The sequence below is a fragment of the Myotis nattereri genome (assembly GCF_964212035.1).
Source record: "Myotis nattereri genome assembly, chromosome: 7".
Lineage (NCBI taxonomy): Eukaryota > Metazoa > Chordata > Mammalia > Chiroptera > Vespertilionidae > Myotis > Myotis nattereri.
The window spans coordinates 21,619,170-21,630,471 of record NC_138082.1 but is presented as its reverse complement, the minus strand read 5'-3'; the positions used below and the strand labels follow the sequence as shown (position 1 = coordinate 21,630,471).

Here is an 11,302-nt window from a genome sequence, read left to right as displayed (position 1 = left end):
GGGAGCAGCGGAGGAAGTCCCGGAGGGTGGAAGCGCCTCCCGCAGGGGTTTCCGGGGAGATGGAGGCGCGTCGGGGTCGCACCGCAGGGCCCCCACCTCGCTCCTCCTCCTCCGGGTAGAGGGGTCCAGACACTGGGGCTGCTCCTGCCGGGCCGAGGATCCGGGACGCCCCGGGGCAGGGCTCTTGTCTACCTCCTCGCCCACCCCCCTCGCACCCCCAAATCCGCTCCCGCAGCAGCCAGTCCTCTTCCCCTGACCCTCGCGCCCCAGGCACCCACCCTCGTCAACATGACTCGACTGAGCTGGTGCTTCTCCTGCGTGATCGGATGGGGCAAGTATTTCTTCTCCTGCCTCCTGCCCCTGCGCTTCTGCTTCTGCCTCCGCAGCCAGGTAAGCTCTCTCCGCCTCACCTAGCACCTGCCCCACCCACCCCAACGGGCATTCTCCTCCCTCCGCCTCCTGGGCTTCCATTGATCATCCTCCCACCTCCCGCGGAGAGCCCGTCTTGACCGTTGTTAGCCTGCCTGTCAACAGAGTTTGGGGACTTCGGAGAGCTCCCACCGCCGCACGGATCCACAAGGGGGAGTGGCCGCCTTTCCCCAGCGCACGGCCCTCCCTCTCCAGGGTTTGAAGTCTGAAGGATGGTACAGGGTCTGTGGGAGGGTGATGGAGATTTGGGGACAGGGGTCCTGGGGGCCTTAAGCATCCTTCCCATTTCTATGAAAGGGAGGGTGAGTTCCTGGGTCCCCACTGAGGACCCAGCATGAAAGCTGGGCACCAACAGAGTGAGATGGAAACGGGGCTTGAAGGGCTGTGGGTGTCAGGAGGGATTCCCATCTATTCAGGAGCATAGAGGGACCCGGGAACTGGATGGGAAGAAGATGGGGGCTGGGGCACCAGGTTGGGGCAGTAGCTGGGGTAGTGGGTGAGGAGGGGTCTGGTGGGACCTGCAGTGCTGGGGTGGGGTGTCCTGGTTGACCACTTTTCTCCCTGGGATCCTTGCAGAGGAGATCATAGACAGTGCCTTCCTGGCACATGCATGTGTGTGTGTGTGTGGGGGGAGGGGGCAGAGGTGGGGGCATAGCTGGCTCAAAGAGTAAGGAACTGGAAAAGACGGCACATAACCTCAAATTCTCCCCTGAGGGGCAGAGAGAACCCCAAGAGCATGACCTTGAGCTCCAGGAGGCCTTCGGTGAGGGACTGGGGTCCTGTAATGGGGCCTGGCCTTCTGATCCCGTCCTCTCCTTTAGGGACCCAGAGGGGCCTTGTCCTGGGAGAGGGGGCTAAATGCCCCTCTCCGGTTAGGAGTGCCAGCTGCAGCACGAGTCTGCGGGTCTGCCCGGCTCTACCATTTCCTAGCTGTGGACCTTGGCAAGCTACTGCGTCTGCCTGTACCCTAGTTTTCTCTGGTATAGAATAGGTTGTTATGAGGATTAGATGCATTTAAAGCATTTACCAAAGTGCCTACTCCATGGTAGGTGTTCAGTAGAATCGAGGATATCTTTATTATGATGATGTCTTTTCAATGCGGATCACCTCCTGTAGACCTCAGGCAGGCCTGATCTGGGGTAATGGGGAGGGAAGGATTTCTCCCAGTACCCATTTCTCCCATCATCTGGATGGGAAGCATCCTTCCACTCCATGAGAAACTGCCCCTGGGTCTCAGTTTCCCGCTTTGCCACTCCGCAATGGGGAAAGGTGCCAGCACCCACAGTGTGCTTTGAAATCTTCTAGCACAATGCATCGTCCCCCAGGATTGGCTGGGAGGCAGGCGCTGCAGCTGTGGGCCGCAGGGATGGAGCCCCATCCACATTCCAGTGGGCTCTGAGTTCAGATGCTGCGCTCTCCGGGTTTTCATATTTGAGAAAAGGCAGCGGGAAATGGCCACGCAGGACCAGGTCAGTGGTACCCCAGGCCACTTAGCAATCTGTTCCCTCCTCATTTGCAGAGGTAGAGGACGACCTAACCTTCTGGGCCAGGATTTGAGCTTCGGGCTGGCGGTGAGGGCCTGGATGAGAAGCTGCAGCGGCCTTCCGCCTGCCTTTGAGGGCCCGAGTCAGGCAGGAAATTAGAGCTGGGGAAGAGATCAAGATCACTGAATCGGACTCTGGGAAGGATTTTATTAAAAATTTTTGGAATTAGACCCAGACACTCCCCTGACCCAGGATGCTGCATCCTCTGTGCAGGGCACTCCTCCCCCCCCCCCCCCCCCACACACACACACACAGGCCCACCAGTGTGGGGAGGAAGGGGAACGGGATGTGAATGATATTCCTTCCTGTGTCAACTGGGGGAACTGAGGCTCAGACAGGGTCTGGTTGGAACCTCGCCTTACCTGCCAGGGAACATCCAGACTGAGGAACAATGACCTCAGTCTTGCACCAGTAATGGGCATGGGGGCCAGGGGCAGGACCTCCTCTACCCATAGGGTGCCTTGGTGGGCTTTCGGGCGAGTGCCCTTGCTTTGGTCTGATGCTTCTCGTGCCAGGCTTGATGAGAGGAGCATGGACGGGACTTCAGTCTCCACTCACATCCTGGCTGTACTCTTGTGCAGTGAGCGTCCTGTGCAGCGGTACATGAGGCTCTGCTGGGCTCTGAGTATCCAGAGCTTGGAGGCTGAGTGTGTATGGGGAGCAGATGAAGTAACCTGGCTTACCTGTGGGCAGCAGGTGCCAGACCCTGTCCTCACTTAATCCTGGGCCCCAGGTCTTGCCAGGACTACAGTTTTTCTCTTCTTGTTGGCTTTTCTAGAGTCACTGGAGAGTCAGTTGGTTTCATCTTGATCCATGTGGCAGCACTGTCCTTTGTGTCCCGCTGGTCCCCCCACCCCCCTCTGGAATCACCCCCTGATCCAAGCCAGACCTGGGCCTGAGTAGCTGATTTCTTTCTGAGGCTGCAGCACCAGCCCTTGGATGCGGAATGGGGAGCTGGCTAACGCATCACTACAACACGGGACCATAACTCCTAGGCCCTGGGTGACTGTGTTGCTACAGGAGCAATAGGAAATTCTTGGTCCCTGCAGAATGTGGAGCCAGATGCCCTGGACTCCATTCTCACACCTATTAGCTGTGTGACACTGAGCAAGTTGCTGTACCTCTCTGCGCCTCAGTTGCTGCATTTGTGAATTGGGCACCGGTAGGAGGCTTACGTGCAGTACCACATTAAATGCCTGGCTAGTTTCCCCCCCTCCCCACACCCCCCCACTTCCTCCCAGGGCAGAGGGCAGAGTGGCAGAGTCTGAGGGGACAAAAGCGTATAGATACAGTTGCCGAGTGCTTTGGTGTCAGATTCCTGTGTCCCATGCTTTTGATATCTGCAGTTGGACATTGGAGAGGAACCCCAGTGCCAGCTCTGCACCCCCTTATTTGATGGGAGTCCCCTGGGGCTGGCTGGGAGGAAGGCTTTGGTGCGTGTAGCCTAGTGTGGAAGGCAGTGGGCTGCAGGGTTGGCAGGAGAAAGCTGAGGGCATGACAGTGACTGGACAGCAGGTGCTTAGGAAAAACATCTAGAGTCACTAGGGAGCCAGCTGGTCTCATCCTGACCCCTGCGGCAGCCCTGTCCTTGTTGGACCTCTGTGTGTTCCCTCCTACCCTCATCCTCTGCCCCAAGCTAGACCTGGCCTGGGCAGCTGGACGCTTCCTGGGAATTCCTGCCCACCCCTCTCTCCACTGCAGTGTTGTCATCTGTGAGACAAGGGGGCTGGATTAGGTGAGTGGTGCCCCAAAGGCAACCCCCTCCCCCGCGCCGCGGCAGACGTGTTTAATTTGGCAGGCAGAATGGTTTAAAAAAAGAAAACGCCAACATTTAAAAATTTGCATTTTTCTCTCATATTTTATAGAAAAGATTTCATATGATGATATAGATTTGAGGCTTCTCTTGATAGATCAAAAGATCTGACGGGGTGGGCTTCTGTAGCTGATGGCACGGCGGCTCTCCCTGAGGAGTGTGCATCCCCTTTAGCTGGGCCTGCCCTCTCTAGGTCCCTAAAGACCCCTTGCCTGCTCCTCTCATGTAACTTCTTTCGGGCCCCGGAAGGCTCTGAACTTTACTAGTTACCCTGACCATGACCACTGTCTGAGCCTGAGGTCTTTCTATCTCTGATGTTCTGTGACACTCAGATTCTGTGACCAGTGGTGACAGAGGAAAGGCTCGATGCCACAATAAGAGATGGCTAGACAACAGGAAGAACTTTTTGATGGACAAGTGTCAAATGGTAGGCAGAATGAATAGGAGGGAGCTGGACCTTGGCCTTGGATAGTTGTGGCATCACAAATGGTGGAGCTGGAAGGGACCTTAGTGACCAGCAGCTTGGTCATTTTGTAGGTGAGGAAACTGAGGCCAGGAGGGAGAAGTGCCAGCTAAGGCTGACAGGGCCGTCACCTTCATTCCTGCCCTCAGTCACCCTTCCCGCTGCCTCAGCGCAGCCGGCCTCTGGGCCCAGGGCCAGCCCCAGAGCCTGCAGTCCTGACTGTTTCTTCAGCTGGCTGCTGACCCAGGGGCTGGAGGGCAGTAGGTGGTGAGCGGGGAGGGCTCTGTGTGCAGAGGGGAGAGTGGAATTATACACAAACCTGCTGCAGAAATGGCCAGGGCAGTGGGTGGTGTGGCACAGGGTAATGGTGGGTTCTGAGGCCTTAGGGATTTCAGCCCAGAAAACCCAGCCAGCCCACCAGCAGGTGCCTGATGGCTGCTGCGTGTGAAGTCCAGGCAGGGGTGTGTACCCCAGGATGAGCGATACTTAGGCCTCTGGAGAGTCTGCAGCTTGAGGGAGCTCGGGGTAGGGGTGGTGGTGGGAGGTGGTGCTGAAGATGAGTGGGTGTTACAGGCCTGTGCAAAGGTGTGCAGGCTAAGTAGGCCCTTGGGGGGGCCAGAGGGGAAGAGAAGAAAGGTTTGGGGAGGGGATGGTAGATGGTCAGAGTAGAAAAATTCCTTAGGACCCATTGATTGATAGATTGATTCATTCCTTTTTCAACGACGTATGTCAACCTGCTGTATGGCAGGCTCTGCGGATGCAAAACATGGGACATGTCCTTGCCCAAGACACTTTCTCTGTGTGTGGGTGGGGGAGGGGACCCCAGACTGTGAAGGATAAATAATAGATAACAAGCTTGAAACAGGACCATTATATATGGTTAGAGACACCTCAAGTGGCAGAGTTGAACATTCAGCAGGGAAGATGGTAGTTAGGTAGCAGGAGCAACTTCCAACAATGATTGGCTAAGATACAGGAGAGACCTCCATAGTCTTGGAAAAGAGGGGTGGAGGCATTCTGGGGTCAGGATTCCTTCAAGGGGACCCCTAACCCAGGGTCTTGCACTCCCATTTTCACTTCCAGTTGAGAGGACTGGGGAGGGAGCTGGCCTGAGGGCCGCAGGGCCCCCTTGGGCTGTGTGGGAGGCCAGACAAGTTGGTGTTACTGTGATTTGGTCTTTGCTCTCATTTTCTAGCATTTCTGGGAAGCTGCAAGGTGATTTCTCAGAACTCCCAAGACAGCTGCAGGGAGGAGGCTGGCAGGGCTGGGGATGGTGGCTTAGGGGTGGGCTCAGCGCTCTCAGAGAGGCTACTAGAGGCCGCTCCTCCCTGCTTGCCCTCTGCTCTAGCCAGCAGAGAGGGAGAGTTTGGGAGAGTGTCTCTGTGGACATTCCCAGAGGTGGCTGTGGGGCCAGTTACACTGGTCCATTTCAGTGTTGGCTAAACTGCCAGCTGAGCCCCAGCAGGCTTAGGAGGGGGTCTCAAGGGGCACTGCGATTCTGGCAAGGGAAGCGGGGCAGAACCATTGGCAGCTCCATACCTCTACAGGAAGACTTGGAGAGATGTGAGAAGGGACCCTGATCCGGCGTCCTATCTCCTTTATCAGATCAAAGACTCTTAACGTGGCCAGGAAGGACCAGACGAGAGACTTGCTTCAGTGTCTCCCGACTTCTCAGCATCACCAGGCAATAGAGTGCCAGTCCCTTGAGCAGGGCACCACCTGCATGACCACATCACAGCCTTTTCCCAGACCAAGTGTGAATGCTTCCCTCTCATTCTCGGGGATTCCCTCTCATCCCAGGTAGAATTCTTGGCTGGACTGTGGGCTGGGAGCCAGCACACCTGGCTGGGCAGGTCCCCCTGAGGGGAGAGGCCGGCCGTAGAGACTGAACCCTGGGGTTGCACTGTGTGTGGTGCTGACACACAGGGACAGAGCCTCTCCTGGGTGAGTGGGGGAGAGAGGCAGGGGATATGTAACTATTGTACGTGTGGCCTGGGGCACGTACAGCACTCTCCTGTGTCTGCATAGGAGCACAAACAGAGCGCTTTCTTGCCAACTTACTCAATCCAAGAAAATGGTCTCAGAGTGCCTACTCTGGGTGTGGCCCTGTCTTTGGCCTTTTGTGTGTTTATGTGAGTTGGACCGTGTGTCCTGGTGTGTGTGTGTCTACAGAAGGGGGTGGGGCTGAGCCTTCTTGTCCTCCCCTGGAAAGCTCCAAAAAGCAGAACTGGTGATTCACCAGCTCCACCCACCCTCTCTTGGTCCAGCCAGGCCAGAATGCCGGCAGGAAAGTTTTTTGAGATGTGTATATGTGGATCGAGACAGTAAGGTCTGGGGCAGATTTTGTTGACTTTCTCTGCAGAGCTCCCTAAGAAGACATTTGGATCCTGTGCCCCTTTTCTTCCCACCCTCTAGACGCCAACCATTGTCCCTGGGCTAAGGGGAGGGTACAGGGGAGGGGAGGGCTGGTGGGTGATGCATGGGACACTGGGGAGAAGCAGGCAGTGGAGTGGTGGGAGGTGAAAACTGGGCTCTGGGAGGGGGAAGAGGGAGGTGGAGGAGGAAGTGGGGAAATGCAAACCAAATGTTGGCCCAGGGTACAGTCAAGAAAAACAGACTCTCGCGGGAGCTTGGAGCGGGGCTCCCTTTAGGAAGGGCAGGAAGGGCTGGGACAGATGTTTGGAGAAAAGAAAGAAGGAAAAAAAGAAGTAGGGAAAAAAAATTGGAATGAAATGCACAGCCTGGGGGCGGGGCCATTCTCCGGCAGCCTCAGGCTCGGTTTCTCTTGTGTTAAGACCTGTAGCTGAGTGTGTGCAAATGAGTGTGTGTTTCAAAGGCAGGCCTGCGTGTATCCTTTGAGATGGGACAGTGCCAAGGAACCCCGGGGTGTGCAGACTGTGCTGTCCTATGTCTGTCTGTCCATTCATCAGTGGTTGGGGTGGAGGGCTCTGCAGTGAGGAGAGCAGACTCCAGCCCTGCCAGCAAGAGATCAGAAGGCAGGAGAAGCTTCCGTGGCTCACAGGACTTGTGTGTCTGAGGGTGGGGGTGCGGGTCGGGGGTGGTGGCTGTTTCTAGTAGTTTTCCCTTGGCTCTATCTCCTTCACACCCCCTGCAAAACAAGGCTTTTGCCTCCCACCGCCACCAGTGGAGCCTAGAGGAGGGAGGAGACAGGAGGCTGGGACAAGGGGGTGGAGTGGGGGGAGGAGGAGGGAGGGGAAGCTGGAGGCAGGCAGGGCCAGAGGCCCACAGATGCTGGCTACGCGGAGCAGCAGCCTGGGACTTAGAGCTTTCTTCTGCCTGTTTGAGGGTCTGTGAGCTCAAGAGTGTCGTTTGCAGGCCCCAGACGTGGCCCGAGTCCAGGGCCCCCCGAAGATGACGTGGATCTGTCTGTCCTGCATGCTCTGGGTAGGTCTGGCTGCTTTAGCTGGGGTGTTGACCTCCATCCCCTTATCCTTCGTCTGAGAGCCCATTGTGTGTGTGTGGGGGGAGTGTTGGTATAGGGGGTTGGTGGAGCCTCTCTGCCCCTATGGGCAGAAGAACAGACATACTCGAGCAGTCCCTCAGCCTGTGTCCTTCCCCATCAACAGGCCCAGGCTCTGGTTCTACAGCTCAGCACACCCCCACCCCACTGCTCTCACCCCCAGTTGAGACAGGAGCTATAAGAAGAAGGAAGCCACCAGGAAGTGTGTTTCTTTTTGGAGCCTCTCCTGCCCCTCCTGCTACCCTTTAGTTGCTCAGCCTGAGTTTGAGGAGGGGCACTGGTAAGAGCCTGGGGAATAGGGAGATACTGACTTTGACAATGAAAAAAGCCATGCTGGGGAGAGTTCTGCCTGATTCCATCAGTTTTATCCCTTCTAGACCCAATTTCAGCTTCTACCTGTTGCCATCCCTTCTTCCATAGCCCCTAACCATCCCCCCCAGCCTCCCCCCCCCCCCTGAGGCAGCCATGGCATTCTCTTCCTCTCTCCTTGTTCCTAGGTTCAGGAAGGCGTGTGTTGGGGCGAGGATGCTGAATGGTGGGCAGGCAGCGTCTGGGGCCACATGGTGAGGGTTAAAAGTCTTGAGGCCAGTTAGGGGCAGAGTGGGGTTGGGAGGGTTTACTGCTGCAGGAGGGGTGGGGGCAGGGGCTGGAGACCCCTTAGAAGGGCTCCGGGGCTGTCTTGGCAAAGGCATGCACAGGGGTCAGGAGGGCGAGGAAGTCATCCCTGGCCGAGGTTAATGTTAGTTTCTGAGGGAGTGATGGCTGGCTTGGGGGAGGGGGCTTCGGGCCAGGAATCCAGATGTGGCCTTTCCTGCCCCATTCCCTGTTCCCACCAGTCCTCAGCAGGGCCCTCTGTGGGCCAGGCGAGCTCAGGCTGAGAACAGTGTGGGCAAAGGGACTTGGGCAACCAGGTGTACTTGGGCAGAGAAGGGAGGGGGGGGGGAGGGGCTCGTGAAGGGGTCTGGGTGGAGTTGGGGCTCAGGTATGGGGAGGGGTCTGACTAGTAGCTTGGAGGTGCCTGGAGCCTGGAGTGTCCTGCACAGAGGATGCAGCAGTGCTTTGCTGGGCTGGTGTTGACATCTGTAAAAGGGATCTTCGACCAAGTTCACTCTCCAGGCCCGCTAGTCTCCCCTCCATGAGGTGGTCTGTGAGGGAGCCCTGTGTGTGGAGGGTAGCCCTTCCACTTCCCGGGGTGATGTGCTACTGTGGATGGAGGAAAGGCCATGGGAGCAGTGCTTCGCCCTTGTGAGCCTCAGTGTTGCCATGGGCAAAATGAAGACAAGAGGAGGAAGTTGCTGAGAGGCAGGCATGAGTGCTCTACTGATGCTACGCACCTCCCCTCCCCCGGCCCCCCCCCCCCCAAGAGCTGGGAGAGGTGCCGGGAACCCAGGGCAGTGTGGATGCTGCCACTGGGCTTCTCTAAGCCCCTCCACTTGCTACTTTTCCTACCCTCTCTCCTAGTGCCATCCCAGCCTCTGTCCCTCCCCAGCTCTGTGGCGCAGCCTAGTGGGCACTTTTCTTACAGGAATGGGAAGAGGCTGGGGGTAGTGGGCTGGCAGAGGGGTTGTGCCTGGATGCCCCATGTCAGGGAGAGCCAGAGTTTGGGGGGGTGTGGACTGGATAGATCCGGGCACAGTCCTGGCCATGTCAAGGTTCTTGTCTTCTCCTCCAGTTGCCCAAGGCAGTGTACCAGCTACCTCCCTCCCTCTTGGGTGGGCCTCAGTGTGTGTATATTTGTGGCAGGCCGTATATAGATGGCACCAATTGTGGAAAAGGGGCGTGGAGGTCCTGGAGACTTTGCCCAGGGGCTGTTTCTGTCCTGAGAAGCACCTAGTTGTGGGAAGTGAGTGGACTTTGACACCAGGCAGGGCTAGGCTCAAATCCCAGCTCCATCATTTACCAGATGGGCAGCCTTGGGTAAAACATTTCCTTTCTTGAGCCTCAGTTTCCTGATCTGTAATGTGGGGAGAATAATACACATCTTAAATGGCTGGGGTAGGGAGAGAGGTAATGTATGTCAAAATACCAGGTGCCCAGGCGCGTAGTAAGTGCTCAGTAAATGCTGGTCCCTGCCCTACTCTGAAACCTGCTATTTGGCTCGTGGGATCCCCCATATCCTAGATCTCATGTGAGGGGAGGGTGTCCCTGGGATGGCTGTTGTGGGACAGGGCCCCACCTCTGAGGCGCCTGACTTCCCAGAGACTCTGCCCAACTGTTCTGGGGCCAAGAACTGAGTGGGTCTGTGGCTTCCAGGAGGTAAGTTGAGGCATGGCCTGGAAGAGATAGGCCTTGTGCCCCAGTATGAATGCATGTCTGTCTGTGTGTGCACATGTCCCTGAATGGGGACAGCTGCAAACCTTTCATCCAAGTGATGTATCTGTAGTGCATAGTGTTAACAAGCTCTAGGAATAAAAAGCACTTTATTAGCCGAGGAGCATAGGGATATATTATGCATAACTTGATTTTCTAGCAATTGCTCCCATTTGCCATTACATATTCAAGTATGGCTTATTTAGAAAATAATTACATGCCTATTAATCGAGGTTTTTGGTGCGCTGATGGCGTTAGGACTGCAGGCTCTTCCTTTCAGAGGGGCTCGCTCAGCTCTTAGGAACCGGGAAGGGGCATATTAGGGCAGGGCTGAAAGAGCCATGAGGCGGTTCTGGGCTAAGTGCAGCTCTGGCCCTGCCCTGAGCAAGCCGTGTAGCCTCGGGCTGGACACTGGACTTTCCTGGACCTCACAAAACTTGGACGTTATTCCCTGCGGCCACTTGCAGCTGCAGACAATGAAGTGTTCTCTCTCCTGGAGTTGGTGTCCTGCCCAGGAGTAAGCACACACTTTTGTCAGAAGGGTCCTCGTGAGCCCCCGGATTCTTGGGGTGCAGTTCCTGTCATGTCAACCCCAGTCTGGCCCTAATCTCACTCTCTCTGGAGTGTCATTTGCCTGGGAGGGCCATGTCCATCCGGGGCCTCCTGACTGTAGTGTTGGGAGCCAGGCAGGCTGCATGTCACTCACTAGGGTCTAACATAAACCCTCTTTTTGCAAAGTTTTTCAAAATGACATTTGAGGCACAAAGGCAGGGAGAAATGCTGCACTGGTTTTTCGGCAGCATTTGGAGGAAGTGTGCTGGCCCAGAGTGTGGCGCCTGGGTTTCGTCCTGGCCTTGCCATTTGGTAGCTGTGTGAGCTTAGGCAAGTAGTTGACATCTCTGTGCCTCAGTTTCCCCATCTACATATAGGGATGCTGGCTTTTTTAAAAAAATATATTTTATTGATTTTTAACAGAGAGGAAGGGAGAGGGATAGAGAGTTAGAAACATCGATGAGAGAGAAACATCAATCAGCTGCCTCCTGCACGTTCCCTACTGGGAATGTGCCCACAGCTAAGGTACATGCCCTTGACCAGAATCGAACCTGGGACCCTTCAGTCTGCAGGCCGAGGCTCTATCCACTGAGCCAAACTGGTTAGGGCGGGATGCTGGGTTTTAAGTGAGCTAATGCACACATGCACTTAGAAAAGTGTCTCACACAGTAAGAGCTTGAGATATGACAGCTCTTATTATACATATATGG

At 56.0% G+C, this 11,302-nt stretch overlaps 1 protein-coding gene across 2 annotated transcripts in view; it reads left to right on the top strand.

Moving 5' to 3' along the window:
* Positions 1-288: 288 nt before the first annotated feature.
* The window catches only part of TNS1 (tensin 1), a gene marked incomplete at its 5' end in the record, with an annotated part of 198,147 nt that continues 187,133 nt past the window's right edge, over positions 289-11,302 (top strand). Inside the window, one exon of one of the 2 annotated variants that reach the window (XM_081095421.1) lies at positions 289-390. In XM_081095421.1, the coding sequence (XP_080951547.1) occupies positions 289-390 (102 nt within the window). Of the gene's footprint in view, positions 391-7,621; positions 7,655-11,302 lie in introns of those variants that run through there. The other variant, XM_081095422.1, reaches the window with a different exon arrangement.